The sequence below is a fragment of the Dipodomys spectabilis genome, unplaced genomic scaffold, assembly GCF_019054845.1.
Source record: "Dipodomys spectabilis isolate Male_0828 unplaced genomic scaffold, ASM1905484v1 ptg000032l, whole genome shotgun sequence".
Lineage (NCBI taxonomy): Eukaryota > Metazoa > Chordata > Mammalia > Rodentia > Heteromyidae > Dipodomys > Dipodomys spectabilis.
Window position 1 is genome coordinate 27,740,442 of NW_024870709.1, and position 22,973 is coordinate 27,763,414.

The 22,973-nt window shown below is 34.9% G+C and overlaps 1 protein-coding gene across 2 annotated transcripts in view; it reads left to right on the plus strand.

The window, feature by feature from the left end:
* The window catches only part of Alcam (activated leukocyte cell adhesion molecule), a 181,235-nt gene that overhangs the window by 150,389 nt on the left and 7,873 nt on the right, over positions 1-22,973 (plus strand). Inside the window, exons 8-14 of one of the 2 annotated variants that reach the window (XM_042676825.1) lie at positions 2,796-2,928; positions 7,310-7,422; positions 10,234-10,369; positions 10,472-10,605; positions 12,991-13,123; positions 15,015-15,053; positions 15,352-15,469. In XM_042676825.1, the coding sequence (XP_042532759.1) occupies positions 2,796-2,928; positions 7,310-7,422; positions 10,234-10,369; positions 10,472-10,605; positions 12,991-13,123; positions 15,015-15,053; positions 15,352-15,469 (806 nt within the window). The remainder of the gene's footprint in view (positions 1-2,795; positions 2,929-7,309; positions 7,423-10,233; positions 10,370-10,471; positions 10,606-12,990; positions 13,124-15,014; positions 15,054-15,351; positions 15,470-22,973) is intronic. The other variant, XM_042676827.1, reaches the window with a different exon arrangement.

The window sequence follows — 22,973 nt, forward strand, 5'->3', positions numbered from 1 at the left end:
TGTGATTTTTGTTGTTGTTGTTGTTGCTTTGTATGTTCCTCCCTCACAGTATAACCCCGGTTTTCACTGTGTTTGATATCAGTATAATTTAGTGAGGGGAAGGGAGAAAACAAAATGTTTAAATAGGGATACAGGTTGACCCATGGTAACAATGAGATGAACAAGACACTATGTTGAAAAACAACTTTACAGTTTAGGCCAGGGGTGGAGGGTGTAGTTGTGGAGGTGGGAAGAAAGGGATGGTAGGGGAAAAACAAAGGAGGAGGTAACAATGCTTGATAGGAATGTAGTCATTACCTTGCTCATGTAACTGTAACCCCTCTGTACAGTATTTTTACAATAAAAACTTATTAAAAATAAAATTGCTCATGAAAAGAAAAAAAATCAAGAGCAAAGACAATGCAACATCCCTGCAGATATTGTAGTGACATGACATCTGACTCGGGAATGATTCTATCTGTGGCATCTTTGCTCTCCCACAGTCTGAAATTCCTATTTCATGGAAGAAAGTCATGTGCCACTCAATACGGTATATATAGAAACGTGTTTATGAACGTACCCACATATTATTGGTATTTGAATTATCATTCACTACATCGCTCCAAAGTATAGTATAAGTAATTTATCATAGCATCAATTATTTACCCTGCCACACATTTTCTCTCATATGTGGAAGCTAGATCTAAAATACACTGAGACATGATAAACTATACCGGACTCTGGGCATTCACACAAAGTATAACAGAAGGAGGATATTCTTGGAGGAGGGACACAAGACTAAATGCCTGTGTGCGTGTGATCATATAAAATAATACTTATCAAAATGAACTTAAAAATAGAAACAAGAGATTTTTCTCTTTGTTGTTGTTTTCTTTTTGTCTTGTCTGTTTATTCATCTGTATTGGGAAGGGTAAAGATGGAAACAGAAATGGAGGGACAAAATGGTGAACAAATGCAGTAGTGTTACTCACTAGACAAGATGTTTAAAATGAACTATACAATTTGTGGATGGGGAAAGGTGGGAAAAATTGGGAGAGAGTGAGGGAAGAGGTGACATTGTCCAAAAAGAAATACACTCTTTACCTGACTTATGTAACTGTAGCCTCTCTGTACATCACTTTTATAATAATTTATTTGATAAATTTTATTGTCAAGATGATGGACAGAGGGGTTACATAAGTAAGCTCATGATAATATTTGTTGTCTGACTTGTTACCCCTTCCCTCATTTTTCTCCCTCTTTCCCTACCCCTGAACCTCGCCCAAGTTGTACAGATCATTTCCCCCATACTGTCTGTGAGCATTGCTGTTGCATTGGCTCCCCTTTAGTCTCGTCGTTTTCTTGTTCCCCTTCCCTTCTCTAGTTCAGATAAACATATATAGAATACCCAGGATACCAAAATTGAACACAGTGAATAGGGATAAACCATAGGGGAAAATCAGTAAAGAAAAAAGAAGGGCTGGGAAGGTGGCTCAGTGGTAGGGTGCTTGCCTTGCATGCATAAGTTCCTGGGTTCAATTCCTCAGCACCACATAACAGGAAAGGCTGGAAGTGGCGCTGTGGCTCAGGTGACAGAGTGCTAGCCTTGAGCTGAAGACCTAAGGGACAGTGTCCAGGCCAAGAGTTCAGGCCCCATGACTGGCAAAAAAAAAAAAAAAAAGGAAATGGTGCTTTGGCTCAAGTGGTAGAGTGCTGGCCTTGAGCTGAAGAGCACAGGGACAGCGCCCAAGCTCAGAGTTCAAGCCCCACAACTGACTGAAAAAAGAAAAAGAAAAAAAGAAAATCAGTCGCATAGTACATTGAGAACAACAACAACAAAGAAAAACCTTTCGTGTCCATGTCTTGGAGTTCATTTCGATGAGCATCATCTTATATGGTCATAGGTACATAGCTATTGAGCTATTCTGCTCATCTGCTAAGATTATCCTAGATGTATACTAATTACAAATAAGGGAGACCATGGGACCTATGTTTCTTTGGGTCTGGCTTGGTTCACTTAATATAATATTTTCCAAGTCCTCCCATTTCCTTACAAATGGGATAGAGTCATTCTTTCTGATGGAAGTATAGAATTCCATTATATATATATATATATATATATATATATGTATATAATTATATATATATCACATTTTCTTGATCTATTCATCAAGAAAATTGTTCTACCCATTAAATTGGCATATATTGCTTTTCTTATTTGCAAATGGGAATTTTGGAACTAATTTGGATTCTAATTTGATTATCAAGGATGCCAGAGACAAATTTGTAGGTATCAGCTTTTGTGATTATGTGTCCTGATCATCATTTTTGTTAGCATATTCCTATTTCCCCTGTTTTTCCATTTTTGATGTGATATATTTTGGTTTTTCTCTCCCCCCTTTTTCTTATTTATCATGTTCTTTGTTTCTCATTATTCTCTATCCTTCCTTTCTTTTTTGTATGTGGATATATCACATATTTTTTCTTAAAGTGCTGCAGATGATCTCAAATTAGGTAAAACATAAGTATAAATATAAAATAATGTCTGTTTTAACAAATCTACTTTAATATTGAAACATAAGTCATGCTGTTAATAAGAACAAATGATACTCATGCAATATAAACAGTATCTTCAAAATTTCTTGGGCTCTAAATATTACTTACCTTTCCAGGATGTGAGAAGCACCCTAACCCTTCTTTTTGCTGTTCAATTAAAACACATTCTCCCTGTTCCCCGTTATCTATTTCCACCAAGAAATATATATTCTTGTTGTTGCTACCAAGTGATTTATATGACATTGTGTCTCTATCAAAAGGGACAGCCTGAAGGAATAAGAAGCTCAAATACTTACATATTGACAGATGTGAAGCGCAATGCAACAGGAGACTACAAATGCTCCCTGATAGACAAGAAGAGCATGATGGCTTCAACAACCATCACCGTTCACTGTAAGTCACTTTTTTCATTACCAGCCTTATTTTAAAATCCTCTAGTAATATGATGCTGATAACTTTTGCAATAAATTACAACTATAGCTTCCTTAAATAACTTGGTTTCAATTGGTTCAGTAAGGAGCTTCAGAATAAGCTCCACTTGCATCCAAATTTGCACTACAACTTTGGAATAGATATGATCATCTCAACTTCTGTCCATTGTAAACCTCCATCTTCTTTCTTTTTTTAGTATACATTTTTATTGTAAAAATACTGTACAGAGGGGTTACAGTTACATGAGTAAGGTAATGAATACCTTTCCTATCGAACATTGTTACCTTCTTCTTTGTTTTTTCCCTACCTTCCCTTCCCTCCCCACCTCTCCAACTCTTCCCCACCCCAAGTTGTAAAGTTCGTTTTCAACATAGTGTCTTGTACATCTCATTGTTACAGTGGGTCAATCTGTATCCATCTTCTTTCTGACACCGGTGTATTTTATTAATAAATAAGTCCCATATGCATCTTCATGAAAAAACTCATTTATTTCAATATAAATTTTTATATATTTACATATAAAATGCATATTTCTCCTTTTTCAATATTGGAGATCGCACCTAGGGCCAAGCACAAATTTGGCAAACTTTCTACCACAGATCTATAACCAGAGTCCCTATTAGATATTTTTATAGTCCACAAGGTTTATAGTTGGCAAGAAAAGATATAGATTAATATCTTTTCTAAAACAATTATGGAATAATATAAACAGCCAAACCCAGGCAACACAAAATTACTACAGACTCAGTTAACAAAAGAGGGAATAGAGATAACTAAAAGTCATTTATAGACTGCATTATTCTACATAAAAGGAGAATAAATTTCTGGAAAAAAAATACTCTTCAAATCACCTTACATATATCTCTGTATTAATTTTTCATTCTGGTATTTCTCTCCAGATACTTTAAAAGTTCTTTTTGGCTCCCATGAATTTGATGGGGGGTAAATGAAATTGAAAAAGCAAACTAAGTTCCATATTTTGTAATCTGTAATTGCTTACATTATTAATATGTCTAATTCATAATGAAAATAAAATTAGCCATTCACACTCCCCCCTCATGAAAATTAAATTTACAGAGTGCTTTGAGCAATAGTCAGTCTTGTTTGTATAGGCCAAATTTCCCCAAAATTCCTAAGTACCTAGTAGTATCATTGGTAAGAATTCTTCTAGACATGCCCCACTACAGTGTTACTGAATATGATGTATTTCCTTATTTCAAAACTAAAGAACCTTTAGAAAATGTCTTGAGTACATGGTTCTACATCTTTTAACTCTAACCATCATGTTTACAAAACATGGAGGATAGGAGCTAAAACTTTGAGGGAGATGCAAGTATAAACGTTGGGGAATAAGACAACCAGATGGTTATTTTTGATTGTTTGATGTTGGAAGTGTTCCTTGGGGAACCCTGTAGTCATGCAGAACTGTTAGGAAATGCTCACAGCTGAGTCCTTTCTGTGTGTTTTCATAGCTGTGTGGCATGGGTTTGAGTGTGTCTGCCATTAGGGGCTAGTTAGAGAGAAAGCAGTGACCTCTCAGTATAACAACAGTGCTGTTTTTCTCTGAAGACCAGTCAGTCTTGGGACCATTTATCAAGCTGTGGTTCATGAAAAAAGAAAAAAAAATAGTGGAGCAAGGGAGTACAGCCAGACATAGAGTTGCCAATGGAAGAGCTCTGATATCTTTCTTTGTGATGTCTTTGGGCCAATTACTAACAACTCAGTTGCTTTGAGGTAGTGCTATGCACTTATGTTTAAGGGACGCCAAGTACACAGGATCCTAAAAGATGAAGTATTTGTTTGTTTGTTTGTTTGTTGTTTTTGTTTCTTTAATGTGGATTGCTTGTAGGTCTGTTGAGAAGGGAGATAGCAAACTGACAAAACAGAAGACTTGTGACAGCCATATCATACCTCAATGATTAGCTATAATAGAGAGTAAAATTAAACAAAAATGTATTACAATCGTTTGATTGGATTTTAGTATGTTAAATTAGATTGAAATGTCTTTCAGTTTTGAAAGGTAAATTGCTACCCAGAGTTTTGAGGCCTTTTTGAAGCTTTAAAAGAAGGTATTACTATCGAATGATAAGGGATGGGGTATGGGAAAAGAGAAAATAATAGAGGAGGTTTGTCTGATTAAAGGATATGACATGCATGTGTGAAATAATACAGTGAAATCCCCTTAAACTATTGTTATATGCTTAAAAAAAAGTGAATGTCAAGAATGTAAAATAGGTCCTGTCTAGAAAGGATTCCCCTTAGGAATGAGGAAGATGAATAGTAAGGGTGAATGGCATAGAACTATTTATGTTTATGTCTGAAAACAGACCAAGGAAACCTGTTGAAATTGTCTTAAGAATGGGGGTGAATCTAATCAAAACACTTGTAAGCATATATAGAGATGTCCTAAGGAAACTTTCTGAGCAAAAATATAGACTAACAAAAATGATTCTTAAGAAAAGGTATTGCCAGGAAATCAAAGTTTTATTCTCCATTATATGCAAACATAAAAGTTCTATTGTTGCCCATTTATCCTTCAGCCTTGTTTTCTAAAACTAGGATTTGTTTCCCTTGCATAGAGCACTGAAGGCAATATGGGTAGTGAAGCAGGAAATAAGCAAGCCATAGATCCAAAAATTGCAGAATAGAACTCCTTCCATGTTTCTCCCTATAGATTCCTACCTTACCATCACATGAAAGAGCTACAGTCCTCAGCCAATTCCTGCATGCATAGATTCTTTATCAGAACTTTCAAAGTCAATCATTGTCCTTTACAATCTTTGGTCTTAGTTAACACTGGCAAGTTAACTCTCCAGCTCATCACCTTGAGTACAAATTTCATCTAAATATAATTGACCCAAATACTTGGAGGAAACTCCACCTTCAACCTTATGGTGCAGACTTTATGAGGAATGAGAAAGTGAGAAAGCCTACTTCTTCCTTTCAGTCATTCATCTATTCAGCAGTAGTATTTGAGTACCTCCCACTTGTGAGGTGCTTGAGGCTGTGTCTGAAAAAAAAAAAGTGGTGGTCATTACCCCCTGCAAAGAGCTTACAGCTCTGAAAGAAAAGAGATGCATTAAAATGGTGCTTCCAACACTCAACATGTTAACAATGAAAGCATGCAAAACCAAAGAGAAACAAACATTGCAACAGCAAATCTGATATCTTACTGGAATGTCCCAGCTCCCAGGATGGCAAGCTTGGTCCTTGTCCGTCTGGCCTCCACTAATGGTGAAGAAGTACCTGCTGTGAGTTATCACCCATCTGAGTACCAGATTAATCACTGCTGTGAAATCTGCCAAGCTCTTTCATATCTTTGTTTTTGTGACAAAGGTTTACCTCACATTTCCACTTCTCAACTGTCAGGGAACCACAAAAACATAGTGTCTCTTATACAAAGCATTACTTATTGCTTGAAAATCCAATCTACTCTGCATTACACACCTCCCATAAATCTTTGTTTTCACTTCTGTTTAATCTTTCAACAAATATTTATTTATTGAGCTCTTTCTATGTGGTAGGTTTGATGGTAGGTGCTGATTTTCTGGACCATGTGTTATGGTCAGGGAAGTTCACATTACCTCAACTTTACTAAATTGTAATCTCGTCACTCACTTCTGCATCTCCTGTCAGTGCTTAGAACGTAGTAGCTGTACAATAAATTTTTGTTCAATTGAATTGAATTTTCTTCTTACAGATCATGCTATGACAGTAAGATTGTTATAAGAATCATTTTTCATCTGAAAAATGGTCCTTTCTTAGATGTGTTTAAACTATGTTTTCAAAAAATGATAGTGTACATGAACAATATATCTTATTTAAAATTTCAACTCCATGAGAAATGCAATAGCATTGCCAAAAAAAAACCCTATTTGTCAATTTTCTTTGAAGAAACACACAGACTATCTACCTCATTGTTTTTCAATTTATCACCCGCTGTCTAAATATACCTGGTTTTCCAGTGTTATGACTTACATACTATTTTTTATAATATTTACCTTGTCATCATCTTTCTTTATTTCCTTCCAAACGTGAACAAAACATCTTAAAGATGATAGTGTATAGAGGGCATACATACAAACTCAAAACATCAATTTTGCTAACCTGCAAATAAATGCCCAATCAATTAGAATGACCGTTCATTTGTGCAAGCTATTCTCAAAACCTACTTCTAAAGCTAAGCTGAATCTGCTACAGTCTCACTATTTTAGTCATATAAATCACTTCTAAATTTTAAAGTGTAACTGGAATGATTTTTTTTTCATTCGTCTATTCCTGTCTAAAATATTTTGACTATCTTACTGGACTTTAGCATGTTAAACCTATTTTCTCCTCACAGTTTTGGATTTATCCTTAAACCCAAGTGGAGAAGTGACCATGCAGATTGGAGACTCACTGCCCGTGTCCTGCACAATATCTGCTAGTAGGAATGCAACGGTGGTGTGGATGAAAGTAAGTCATGTTTGGGACTGTCTTGCTTAGGACCTTTGGCATATTTTCTTTTATCCAGAAATGTATAGCAGAGGCTAATGAGTTTACACTACCTCTGACTTTCTCTTACTCTCGTTCTCTCCTTCTCTTCCTCCACCCTCTGTCTACCAATTTAAACCACAATAAAATTTTAGAGATTGTCAGCAACAGTGTGGCATGGCATTATAACAGATATTTCAAAATGTAGTTTGGGTAACTGTGTGTGTATTAAATAATAATGCATCATTTGTATGCATACACTAGGGCATAGTAATTTTTACTGTGTTTTAACTGATATTATTGTCACATGAGGTTTACAACAATCTTTAAAATACTGGGTTCGTTTTTATTTTTCCCATTACTTATATAGAAATGGGATCAGATAAGATCAGGTTTATTCAGGGTATGGCAATAGTCCAACATAGATGATGAATAATTTTGAAATATAGACAACTATATGGGAAAGCAGTTTACAGAACCACAATGAAAATAGCTGGTTAATGAGAAGTTGGAGGGTGGGTAAAGAGAAAGAGGCTATGTTAGGGTGTGGTATTAACCAGGAGGGACTGAACTAACAAGAGAGTAAATGCAGACGTATATTGCTGAGTAGATGGTTTATATTATGGAAGGAAAAAAAAAAACTTGTTGAAATTGTCTTAGGAAAAAGGGAGAATGTTATAGGGAGTGGGATTGATTAGAATAGATTACATACACGAGTGCAAAAGTTACATTTAAATCCTCCCTTGTATCACTACTATATGATAATAAACAAAAGAAATAGTTAGCCAGGGCCAGTGGCTCACAGCTGTAATCCTACATATGCAGGAAGCTGATATTTGAGAATTGGAGTTCAAAGCCAGGCCATACAAGAAAGTCCTTGAGACTTTTTTTAATTGTGAAAATACCATACAGTGGGGTTAAAATTACATGGGCAAGGTAATGAGTACATTTCTTATCAAGCATTGCTGCTTTTATCTCCAATTCATTACAGAATGAGCTAGAAGTGCTGCTGTGGTTCAAACAGAAGAGTGATAGACTTGGGAAAAGGAGCTCAGCAATAGCACCCAGGTCCACAGTTCAAGCTGCAGGATATGCAAAATTAGGAAGGAAGGAAGGAAGGAAGGAAGAGAGGAAGGAAGGAAGGAAGGAAGAGAGGGAGGGAGGGGGGAGGGAGGGAGGGAGCGAGGGAGGGAGGGGGGGAGTGAGGGAGGGATGGGGGAGGGAGGGAGGAAGGAAGGGAGGGAGGAAGGAAGGGAGGAAGGAAAGAAGGAAGGAAGGAAGGAAGGAAGGAAGGAAGGAAGGAAGGAAGGAAGGAAGGAAGGAAGGAAGGAAGGCAGGCAGGCAGGCAGGCAGGCAGGCAGGCAGGCCCCAGCTGGCTTTGAACTGTGATCCTCAGATCTCATAGGATTGTAGGCATGAAAATATGATCCTTAATTGGTACTTTAGATAAATTTCTTATAAAACAAATGGTTGTTGCTATGATCCTGCCACTTAAGTCCTTGTCTGCTGTTTACAAAGAGTCAGTGCCTGAATTCCTGATGAAGAATAACATGGCCAGGGGCTACAAAACCCAAATGATCTGCTGAAAACACACACACACACACACACACACACACACACACACAGAGCTTAAAGCAAGGCTTCAAAAGTGAGGGGAGATTTGTTGCTAAAGGAAAATATAAACTTGTATTTCTTTTCTGTCTACTTTCTTATCACTTCATGCTACATCTCTGTTACTTGTTCAGTTTTTCTTGGAACTCAATTTCTTTTTCCCTTTTGTTTTCCCTACAAACTCATCAGTGAATTTGGTGTTCATTTGAATAATTAAAATTTCATTCCTTTTTCTGTCTATTTAACCTTACATTTTTATACTGGCAAATATCACAAAACTAGATAAGTTACCAATAATTGTATAAACACTCAACATGTTTTTATTTGGGGACTTGAGAAATACGTTTCTTAAAACCATAGTATCAATGGAGTACTATTGTTGATTGAATACTAATGTCAATACTGCTGATCAACATTAACTTGCCAGTAATTGGTTAATTGTGAGTGGGAAAAAATGTTCTAGTAGATACAAAACAATGAATCTTAAGATTGGGTTTAGTTGTCTGCTTTTTAATTTCAATTTCTGATAAATAGGAATATTTTCTGTATGTCAAGTAATATTAAAAACTACACATTGTACTTTCTTTTCTCTTAAAAATTAAGAGTGGAAATATGTCCAGGGACTTTTGTTAAAAGTATCTTTGTCATAATTACTATGGCTTTGTAATGGAGCTCCAGAGTTGATCATTGTATCAGATGAAGTTATTTGCAGACATTTATTCACATATTTAATAAATTATCACATATCTATATCTAACAACTGTATACAGACTACAATGAAGAGAGAGTTTCTTTTCAGAACATTCGCTAAGGTAAACACATCGTTTTATATATATGTGTATATATATTTATATATACATAGATGTATAATTGAGTTCTTAGAACAATTTAGTATAGTAAAAATATGACCATCCCAAATAAAGGAAACCCAGCCTCAAAAATTATTTCATTCAAATGATCAGTTCCCTAACAAAAAGGTCTGAAATGGAACTCTGCTCTTTCTAGTTTCAAGAACTACAAAAGCTAAAGGAAATCTCGTTACAAAAGCCTATGAAATTTTTGCAAAGAATATATGCATTTTTATAGGACTAAGAGGAATAATTTGGTCTTAAATATTTTATACTACATATATTTAAAGTTGTAGTTGTTTGCTGTGAGGTAATTTGCTTTTTATTTAACCAGGATAACATCAGGCTTCGATCAAGCCCATCATTTTCTAGTCTTCATTATCAGGATGCTGGAAATTATGTGTGTGAAACTGCTCTGCAGGAAGTGGAAGGACTGAAGAAAAGAGAATCATTGACCCTCATTGTAGAAGGTAGTAAAGTACTGTGATACGAAGTCAACTTTTGAGAATTTAATACCTAATTATTTATTAGTTTCATTTATTATAATTATTTTCATCACAATGACATTTTAGGAAAACCTCAGATCAAAATGACAAAGAAAACTGATCCTAGTGGACTGTCTAAAACAATAATCTGCCATGTGGAAGGCTTTCCAAAGCCAGCTATACAATGGACAATTACCGGCAGTGGAAACGTCATAAACCAAGCAAGTATTTGTCTTCTTGCTTTATGCTATGATTAGTCCAACATGGAATTTTACTTTGGAACCTAAAGTGTACATTGTTTTCTTTTCTTTTTTTTTTTACTAAATGAAATTAAGAGTGTTTCAGAGAAAGCTCTTGCTGATTTGTGAAGTCTTACTAATAATATTCCCACACGAAAACTTAGCGCAAAGGAGTTTTAAACCTTTGAATTATGGAAAATGGACAATGGAGAATCCATTATGTTGTGCTTTGTTTTAAAAGAAACCTAATTTAATATTGGCCCATGGTTATTAATTTCTAAAACTTTCTGATTAAAATATTTATATATATACTTTCCCACACCAGAAAAATTATATATTAGAATATAGGTAGCCTCCATTATTTTAATTATTCACATCAAAGGATATTTCTTGAAACAGGGTTCCGGGGTGGTGATGAATCCTGTCACTGCTAAATATGTAATTCTGATTTTTCCTGTGTTGGCGCTAAGACCAGAAAAAGACAAGCAACTTATAATAGAATCTAGGCTGTGCCCTTCTAATATTTGTGCCATTGGTAGGACATTTTAGTAACTGCAAATAGTTAAGTACAAATATTACCAGTAATTTTCTCTTAATCATAAGTCTGACAAAAATAGTAACAATCCGGTCTGTCACTGTGGGTTTATAACTTAATGCCACTAAACTGCCAAGCTGCTTGATAATGTAGCACACTTTAAATTCCATTTTTCTCAGTGACAGTTTTAATTTCCCCTCATCTTATTAGAAGCAGTTAAAGATTCTCCAGGAGCATAGAATTTTCTATCATCCCTTCTTCCAATTTTGACCTAGCTGAAATTTGAGGAACATGTATAAAGCAAAAAAGAGGCAAATTAATTTTAAATGGAAACCTTTACTTTTCTTATGTCCATGAAAACTGGGCCCTGGCTCAATTCATGTTATTTCCAGAGCAGAGTTGACTTGGACTTTTCACTAATGGTTGATACATACATATTTGCTTGTGTTCAGGAATGGAAAGCTTTAAAAGAAATCACACTTAAAGCAAGTGATTCTGGTTTGTTTAGATATAATGAGATACACAGTAAAAGACAACCAGCACTTTAAACCTGATAAAGTAAGTTTTCTTTTGTTTGGCATACAAATCTACATCTTCCATATTCCTGACAATGTACAGACCTACTTTTTCACATCAAATACTAAAAATTAAAGACTAAAAAAGTAGGAATGATTCTTTGCTACTTTATTCTTTTAAGTCTCTATTGCAACTCAGTACTGAGTGCAGCAGAAAACAACCGTGGCTGCTAGTAATGTAGGCAGAGAAAATAGCAAAACAAGCTCAGAATAAACACCTGATAAATGAATAGCAATCAAGATATAAAAGGCCAGCTTAGAAGCAAGCAAACATATTCTGTAGAGATTGATGTAGCAAACACAAAGACATAGAAAGTAACATGTAAAATCCTAGTGGGGAGTGGAAAAGTAGCAGTTATATTTACTATGGGAACAAAATAATAATTGCCATTCTTCAATGTCAAAGAGAAGGATTGATTCTAGTCCACTAGATTTATCATTTTTCTTGTCCTAGGTCCAGGCTGACACATCCATAATCTTGGATTCATTCCTACTTCAAACACATGATGAATCTATGATTTCATAATGAAAAGCTATCTCTGCCTGTCCTCTACCCTAAGGGACTAGCAGAGATTCTACTCCTGTCCTCAAGGCACTTAGCTGCAGTTAAGCAGAAAGCAAATAGAGAGAAAAATAGGACATGATGTGAGAAAAAGACAGAGAAAGCAAAGTGTTCAAGTGCCTGCTTGTTAGATTTAAGGGTCAAATTATAGTAATGAGACAAAAGTGGATTATTTCTTATGTTCAAAGGCAGTGATTGATCTCACTTGCAAAAATACAACAGACTTAGTGGTAACTGAAAATGAATTCAATTTCTTTATATATATATAAATATATATATATATATATAGTTTCATTTATATACATATATATATATATATACATATATATATATATATATACTGAAGTTGATGGAATTTGCTAATTACCAGTAATTCATTTTGAAACAAATATCATTGTGCTAACATGTTAACTAAAACATACATCAATTGAAAGAGTTTGATTGATTTAATTAGTAGGATCATAATAGGAAAATAAGTCAGCTTACAGTTTTAATTACCTTTTTAAAAAATTATCTTTATTTTACCTGTTGTAGACATAGGTCTGAATGATCATATCTCCATTCTTACACTTACCTGTGAGCAGCAGAATATATGTTGGAACATCTTACTTAGCCCCTTTCCTCACTAATATTGTTTTCCATGCACTTGCAATATATTTCCTCGTCTAAACCCACCTTCCTTCTTCTTTTTCCAGACAGAGGAATCTCCTTATATTAATGGCAGGTATTATAGTAAAATTATCATTTCCCCTGAAGAGAATGTTACATTAACTTGCACAGCAGAAAACCAGCTGGAGAGAACAGTAAACTCCCTCAATATCTCTGCTAGTGAGTATTTAATTTCTGGCATTAAAAAAGTAAGAAAATTTGAAGTTATTCTTCATTAGTTTAAAATCGTCAGTTCCATCTTCCTGTACTGCATTATGGTAAGTTTTATTTATGTATGTATTTATTTTACATTTGATATCATCATCATAAGGTTATTTTTTTACTTTTTCTCCTGATTTCCTTTTTTATACTATCCTTGTCTTGATGGTTTAAATCATTTCATATATCTCAGGTCAGAGACCTATACTTTTATTAGACCTATACTTTTATACAGTTCCCATGAGCAACAGAGGATAAGAAATAGGTTGCTTTTATTTAATCCACATTTTGTTTTCAGAGTAGAGATAATTCAATGATTATCTTAACACATTTTTGTATTAATTTGATAACTATGTAATATTCTTTTCTTTTTACAGTCTAATTCTTGGTGGCTCATATATCCTACTTTTATTTTAAACAAAAATGTCAGGAGATTAAAGTCTTTCAGTAAAATTAGTTCAATTAATTAATATCAATTTAACAAACTGATATAATTCTTAAAATTGCTCCTTGTTTTATGTCTTTTTCAATTATAACAAAAATAAAATATAAGAAATTATCTCAGGGAATAGGAAAGAAGCTCTGAGTGCTGAAATTTGTGTAATATATACATACCTCTAGCTGTTCCTTATGAAAATAATTGTGATTTAAAGTGAACATTATCCATTATCTTAATTCTATTATACTTCCTATTTCTATGTCAACCTTAAATTACCACTGACCTAGAAAAAAACTACTTTAGACAATGCCAAACTTTTATTCTTCTGTCAGTTGGAATCGTGTGTGTAACCTTAGAAGGCTGTAGATATAATGTCCAGGAATGAGTAGAGGCTTAGAGGAAATAATTTTCTAAACATAGTTGTCCCAAATAAACTATGACAAGAGTCTAAAAGCCTGTTGAATTGACATTAGAAAAGATGTAAAAAAAATCTAACACTAAAACAGGAGTATGGGCTTCTCAGAATGCAATTCAGAAAGCATTGATTTATCCTACTAAGAAAGAGAATCCATCCTTTCTCACAGAACCTAAGTATTTTTTAGTCTGACTGAATGGAGCACTTCTATTTTCTAGGTAATGGAGTGGCTTGATCAACACTTGACACATTCATTTTCAATCTCAGTGAACATTTCCTGAGATTCTAATTAAATGAATATATGTATACATATATAGTAATATATATGTACATATACATATATGACAGACTGGGGATTTACATCTTATCAAACATCATTGTGGATAGCTCTAATGTAGCCACGTGAAGTCTGAATCACGTTTATATAGCGTAATATAGATTATCATCCACAAGACCAGTGACTCTTAGCATGACACATTATTAGAGAACTTTAGCCTCTATCACATATGTTCCTGAATGATCTTTAACAACCCAAATCCACACTTTGAAAATATCTCTAGTTAGATGTCCTTGACACTGAAGGGTGAAAATGGGTTTCCCCATTGTAGAAGCTGGAAAAAAAATGAGAAAAGTTGAGAAATACAACATCATAGTCTTTATTGGTGCCAAATGGTGTCACCAAAAAAATGTACTATAAAAAGGTGATAGACAGTGAAAAAACTAATATGGATTTCAAGTTAGTACTATTGCTTATCATTTGTGAAATTTTCTGTGGCAAAGGATTACTTTTGCATTTTTATCTACTTTCCCTCCCTTAAAGCAAGATTGATTTCTTTGCAGGGAGTTCATGCTCTATTAAGTGTATTTTTTTTTTTTACCTTCAGCTGTAGAAGAGATATTTTATTTGACTATTATTACATCATGCTATAATGGTAAAGGTGACTTTCATATATCAACAAGTTTTGTTTTTAATTTCATATTAACATTTTTCATTTCAGTAAGTATTCCAGAACACGATGAGGCAGACGAGATAAGTGGTAGGTACTATGCTGCAGATCTTTCTTCCTTGACTCTCACTTCAAGATCTATGAAGTGTCCTTGTATCAGTACTTTTCTTAGCTTCCCGCAATAGTGACTTGCATTAAAATACCAAATGAGACCAGATCACTAGAATACTAAAATTTCACCCCCTTAAAATCACAAGGTTGCATGTTAATCATGGTAGTGAGGCTTAGTCACTATTCATAAGTAATAACTACACTGGCTTCTGTTTGAAAAAGAAAAACACTTTTAGCATTGTCTGTAATTGCATGGACTTTTCTTTTTTTGTTGTAGATGAAAACAGAGAAAAGGTGAATGACCAGGCCAAACTCATTGTGGGAATTGTTGTGGGTCTCCTCCTTGCTGCTCTGGTGGCTGGTGTCGTCTACTGGCTGTACATGAAAAAATCAAAGTAAGTGATGGAACTTTAATCTTCCCTGCTCATCGACCTTCACTGTGCAGAATACAATGGGATGATTTGTGCTCACTCCTGCTGTGCAAGCCACTTAGGCAATAAGACAACCATGTACTTCAAGTCAGCCTGGTCATCCTTGGCTTTCATTCAGCGATTACAGTACACATCGAGGATATGATAGAGCATAGTTTTATAGGTGTCTTCTGATTTTTTTCTTAGTAATGGTTCTGAACTCAAATTTTTGATTATTTTTTTCAAGAGTTGGGTAGATATATTTTAAAAGCATGTATGCTACCTGAGGTTGGTGAACATTACTTTTTAAAGGCTAATATATATGTGAGAGACTGTTGTATGTGATTCTGTTGTGTGATTTTTGCATTGGCAAATATGGCTGCTGGTGAGGTAGAAAATTTTGTTGTCCTTGTCCTCCATTCTAGCCAGATGACTAGTGTTCTCCATTCTTCCGCTTTCTAGCCTAACATTTAATTCTTATCATTTGTCTAAGAAGGCAGCTCAGAAACAAAGATATCATTATTTTTCATAAGTAAAAATTGGATTAATAAAAATTGCATTAGACTAAAAATATTTAGAATCATAAAATATTTCCAGTATTCTGAAACTTACACATCATCCATCAGTGGTTTGTAATGAAAACCCAGTCAACCAGGGAAGATTATTAAGATGTACACATCTAGTACTCCTTATCATTTAGGTCAGATGAAGTTAGGTAAGAATAGGGTTCCAGCATTTGAATCTTCTGAAACTCCACTGGTGATCCTTAGTATACTTCAGCTTTCAGATATAGGTTTTAAATCTCATACATTAATATCTGCAATTGGGGTATCTATACTTAGTAACAGCATTTGATATAACTGTATGTTATATTTTGGTCTGATACAATCTATCTAAATTTTCTGAAGGAAAAATTTAACTTAAAAGAGAAATCAAAGGAAAATCAGACTGAAATCAGAACGCATGACCTTTCCTTGTAAAGATACCAGTTTCAATGGTGAAGTATCTGAGTGAAACTGCCATGCAAGGGAGACTGTAGTTAAATTCCCCTGACCACATGAGCTGATGAGCTTGGACTAAGTGTTTGTTTCAGTCTCACAGCCTATCTATGAGATAGCTACCATTATTCACATATAAAGACTGAGTCAGAGAATTCTTAAAAGACTGTTGTACAGATTGCAATTGGTAGGCTTATTTTGATTTAAGCAATATTTTTTTTACTCTGGTGCATAATCACTAGCTTCATTTTATCTCATGATGCTTTACTTTCCCTTCTCTTCTCATAAAATAAAAGCTTGTTTTCTGTTATGTGCTGTGATGGGAGGGTATGATGTTCATAAAAAGGACAGCATCTCTTGATTTAGCCACTTCACTCATTCTTGAGCCGTTCTCGCCACACTTCACATATTAGCCAGGGATCTCCAGAAAATCAAGCCAGGTGTGTGTGTGCATGTGTGTGTGTGTGTGTGTGTGTGTGTGTGTGTGTGCCTGTGCATTCACGTGTGAGTGTGTGTGTGTGTGTGTGTGTGTGTGTGTGTGTGTGTGTGTGTGTGTATGTATTCTTACATGTGCATGTTTGGGAGAGAGAAAAAAAGAGTCAAAGAGAGAATAAAAATTTATTGTAAACCAGGCAATGGTGGCTCATGCCTGAAATCCTAGCTACTCAGGAGGCTGAGATCTAAGGATCATGGTTCAAAGCCAGCCCGGGCAGGAAACTCCATGAGACTCTTATCTCCAATAAACTACTCAGAAAACTGGCAGTGGCGCTGTGACTCAAGTGGTAGAGTGCGAGCTTTGAGCTGAAGAGCTGAGGGACAACACTTGCCTCATTTGACTATGGAAGTTACAAAGCTTCAAGATGTGCCATCAGCAAAGTAACTACCCTGGAGACCAGATATGTAGTTAGTTTCAGGTTGTGTCTAAAAAGCCTGATATATAGAAGAGCTGAAATAGAGGTTCCAGTCTTAAATTAAACAGGAGGGAGATTCTGGTGGAGCCAATCTTTCAATCTGGTCTATGGAGAAGAATAAGAAACAAAAACAAGTAAATGATTTCCAGATCAAGCAGTAAGTTCCCACTTTCTTAGCCTTCCAATTATATTCACACTTTAATTGACAAGTGAAGCACACACACATAAGAGAAGACAATGTGCGTTGCTCAGTGTTTTCATTCATATGTTCATCTCATCTAGAACATGTAACCAGAGTAATGTTTAACCAAATTTCTGGGTACCACATAGTCCAGTTAACACATAGATTTAATGATGACATTTACTAACAAATGCATGATTTTCCTCAATGAACATTTTAGCTACAAACATACAACATGAGTTTGTATCCATAGTATCTGGGGAAATTTTAGAGGAGTATCTGTTCTATGTAAGTGAAACAAAATACTAAAGCACTAAAAGTTCTCAGAGAAAGTAGATACTATAATACAGGAATCTTATTGCTTCCTGATGATCAAAATCTTATCTTTCTTTTATTATCCAGGACCAAAAGAAAACCCAAATCAAACAACTTCAATTCTAGAAGATTAATTTTAATTTTACTAGGATTTCTGCTGTATTCCAAGGAATTTTTCTTAGAAAAATGAAAATAAAATGTCCATGTCCAAAGCTAAAACTGAACTTTTATCTTCTACAGTACAATTAAATGAATGTTAGTTCGTGAGACACTCCCTGAATCTTAATCATCCTATTGTAACAACTAGTATCTCAATATATATAATTATTTTTCTATATATAGAAGATATTTGTGTGTATATTAATTCATTAGTTATTACCATATGGTGATCTAAAAGTACAATCATGAATGAATAAATGCTGAACATGTTGTTTCATAGTGTCATTAAACTGAGGTTTCAACTTTACAGTGTCTCATAAATAATTGATACTTAATAATATTCTATCAAATTTAATGCACAAATAATTTAGTGTACTTTTGTACACTAAGTTGGATAGAATTGATATTATTTGCAATCCAAGCAATAAATTATAATTCTCATCTCAAGCATCACAGGATATTATTTTACTAGTGTGTGGAATGTTTCAGATTTGCTGAGTGCTTTGCATGTCCAATTACTTATTCCTTGACAGTGTACTCTGAAATAAACTGGCATTAATGCAATTGATTTAGTGTTCTTAACCTCTTAATCCACTAACCAGACTAAATGGAGATTCATAATAAGAGCTTTCAAGGTTAACCAGGGATGGTGGTTCATACCTTCAATCCTAGCTACTCAGGATTGCAAGTTGGAATTGTAGTTCACAAACAGTTCACATGGCAGGCAACAGTCCACACCTGTCATCCTAGCTATGGTAGGAAACGTAAATAGGAAGAACACAGTCCATGCCAGCTCAAGCCAAAATTGTGACCCTTAGCCATAAAAGACTGGAGGCATGGAGTTCAGGCAGGAGTGCGTATGCCTATCTAGTCCTAAGTTCAAACTCTAGCAGTGCCAAGAAACAAAATATGGACATTTTCAAATTGAGAATTTCTAAGATTATTTTTCTCATGATACAGCTAGAAAATTTAAGGAAATTCTTTGCCTTGGTAATTGAAAAAAAAATAATTGTAAAAGAGAAACAACTAAGAGCTGAAAATAAAGGTGTGGAGGAAGAATTATATAGGCATAGACTTCATTATAAGTCTACTAAAATCATAGATGAATGCATTGAATAGTTGCCTGGCTTCCACAGGTCTTATCACTGGGAGTAAATATTAACCAGACATTTGTGTGACAAATTTGTCATCTCAAAACCCTCATTGTGTGAAACTTTGGAAACTTAGCAAATCATTCAACCTTGCAATGTGGGAACACAGAGCTATTTTCATGAAAGCTATTGTGCAATATACAGATAATCACAAAATCACAAATGCATTATGATAAGTTGGCCTTGCATAATGCTATTATTCCAGTGCTCTATTGGAAGAAAGCAGAGACAGTCCTAACTTGGCTAAAAAGGACTTCATTTAACATTGAAATATCAAGAGATAAGCAAACTATCCAGAATCTTTTTTATTAGTGTTTCTTGATAGATGGAATCACATTGTACAAGAAATGATTTTAACTGGATTCTTTGCTTCTAATATGTAATAACTCTGAAACCAAATATGTGTCCTCACAAAAAAGATTTTTCCACTGAGTGATTTGAAAATGTAGTGCTAGAAGACCAGCTCTGCACATTTTCTACCAATGTCCTCATTTACAATGGCATGAGCATGTATTCCCTCTCTCCCTCCTCTTCTCTCTGTTTCTCTTATGTCTGTCATACTTCTTTTACTGAAATCTTCAACCATTTGCTGAATCATTAACCCATTTCTTAGAAACTGAGGATCTGTGGGATTAACCTGGCCTAGAGATTATAAACAGTCTTTGTTTTTTCTGAATCCCATTTAATTCTATCCTATTTTGGTTCATTATCAAGTCTTCTTGGGAATGAAAATATCGGCTCTGACTTTACCTATTGGCATTTGCTATAATGTTGTGGGGAAAGGGTTATGCTCATAGGTGCCAAACGGCATAGCCTCTCCTCTGGTTTTAGAATTTAACCTAATCCAAATTTTGGCTTCTTTGTCTTTATCTATCCAGAGCCAGGCAGGCAGAAGAAGGAAGAAAAGAAATTGAACCATTCTTTTACCAAACCATTAGTATCAGACTTAAGGGGAAATGGGGTGAAGCAATAATTAGGCCACCCAAAAGGCAGAAGCATCCTTGAGCCCTCCTCTTCTTCTGATGCGTGGAACCTGAGTTTTCAAGGAGAAAAGGCTTATATCAAAATATAATGTTTTCACTTGGAAGACAAAGTCACATGCATGCTTGTTTACATTGTCTTTGCTGAGGTAAAGGCAAAAAAATCCCCTTGCCTGGCATGAATGCTGCTGCTGGATTTTAGCATTGGGCAGCTTCAGGCAGCCTGGAACCATGGTGCAAATGGACGCGCACAGCAGCCTCTGGACACTATCATATATCAGTGTCCTTGTGTCTGTTTTAATCCTCCAGTCTTTTATTGAATGAATCATCCTTGTATTCAGATTCACTATTAGCTAAGATGGCAAAGCCATATTCTGATTTTTTTTTACTGAAGATAGTATTTCTTCCGTGTAGAGTCTTAGAAATGTTAAGGATACAAAACTCCAAGCTGTTGTAACAAGAGTGACCAAATGTTTCTCATACATTTTCTGGTTCAAATCAAGAAATTGTAGACAATTATCCTCAGGAATTAGTGCTGTCTTCTCCCCCTCTTCACTTCCATTAAACTCAGCCCACAAGGTAACTCACTTTGGTGACAGTCATCATGGCTAGGAAAAAGGGAAAAAATTCCCTTGGGCCTTATTAATTACCCTCATAGGAGTCAATAGTCAGTTTGCTGGAATTTCTAACTCTGCCCTGCCAGTGTATATACATCCTGATTGTGTATAGTCTTGGTACCTTCTTTTGTGGAATAAAGCAGGCAAGTTATCAACTAGATCACTGAAAACATCCCTGTAGCTCACCAGAATTAAGGATTCCTCATGCTCTTAAGAGCATTTTCCATATGTCATATATGTTGTTGCTTTTGAAAGAATTATGTAAAATCTTGGCCTCATTCAAAGGTAATTACATCTTATTATCATTTTTGTTTTCCAAATATAAAATTATGTTATCCAACATTGTCTCTTCTTTCTAAATAAAATCTCCTGTCTATAAAATATTGTCTGTGCTGAGCATCCTCACGGTCCTTCACTTTCTGTAATCCCTCCATCTCCAAAAAAGTATTCTTAAAATAAAGGCATTGCTAGAGTGTACGACCAGATTTGTCCCTTACATTCCTTTATGCAAGCTGAAAATAAGTGTACTGTATCTGGGAAAACCTCCAGAAAAAGTTTTAAAAGATTCTGAAAAGAAATTTTTAATGTCCTAAAATATTCTGAAAAGTGATTTTAAGGCAGCATTAGCTCTATAAAGACATGGTCCTTTGGACATAGCACCGAACGAGTTGAGGCTTAGATCAAAACAACTTTCTGCTGCTCAGTAGCCCTATGACCTTGGAAGACCTTTCTGTGATTGTAATTTGTTGAGTCCATGTAACTGCCCAGTTCTTTCATGGATGTTACTTTTATCCTCACAACAACCGTGTGAGTAGGTACTGTCATTTCTTCTATTTATAGATGAACCACAATGGGCTTAAGAGGAGAGACCTTTTCAAGGTCTTCTAGCTTAGATTTGACACATAACAAGGAAATTCTAGCCCCACTAATCTGAAGCTCAACCTTCCCTGCCTCAAATGTTGGGCTAAGGTGTCACCTCTAGACATCATCCTATCTTAGCATATTAAGATTCTATAAGTTAATATTCCTCTCCTATTTAAATTTGCCCTAAAGGAGTCTCTGATGGAGATAATTTAAGATAAACAATCTTTATCAATTGTATTTTAACCATGTCTAAAGAATGTGTATTTTATCAATGTCCTTCAGATCAATTGAAAAATGCTGTGCAAAGGAAATTGTTTAAAGAAATGTTTGTCTTTCCGTTATTGATGGAATTACAACACATATAATTCTTTCAAGGCCCTGACATTTTCCAACATTTTTAAAAATGTTCAAAAGCATTACATAACATTGTATTGTCTCAAAACCAACACAAAAATAACCAGATATTTCCCTGTTGGGGAAAAATGACCTTCCACAACTAAAATAGACAAATTTCTACCAAAGTGTATGTAAATCTTATCGGCACTCACGAACCTCTCATCTATACCCTCCTGCTTTTCACACTCCATATCAACAGCAAATGAGCAAGTGTTTCTATTTGGCACATCTCAGTGTAGATAACAGCTTAGTATATTTGCATGGCTGTGTAATATGGTGCTCAGAGACTGGAACCATATGGCTACATATACTTTGGGTTAATATGACTTGTTTATTCATCAAAAGTTTTATTAGTATAAAAAATCTTTCATTAGTGCTTGTAATATTCTATGCCATGAACTTATGAGTGTATAATACTAATGTACACACACTAGTCTCATTGTATAATATTAGCGCATCTTACCCATGTTGTTATTTTCAATTATTTAAAATCATTATATTAAAACGAATCTCTTATATAGAGTAGAATTGAGAAAAGCATGATTACCAGGCTACTCTCAAATTTTAACAGTAAAGGTTTATATTAACATCATTATGAATAATCCATGTTGTATTCATGCCACAATGGTACAGTTGCATAATTGAAACAACCAGCCTAAAGTATTCACAGTCCAAACCTTTAAGAAAAGTTCATCCATGTTAAGCCAAATGAACCCCAAGATAGGGACACAAGTGGTTTTTTTTTCTTTCTTGCTATTGTTTTTAATGTATCTAAAATGTACTATGTGATTTTTTTGCTTCTTTTGAATGGTCTTTCCCCATGGTATAACCCCTGTTTTCACTTTATTTGATGTCAGTGCCCTGCATCTTGTATATACATTTTTCTAATTTGGGGAGAGGAAGGGAAATAACAAAAT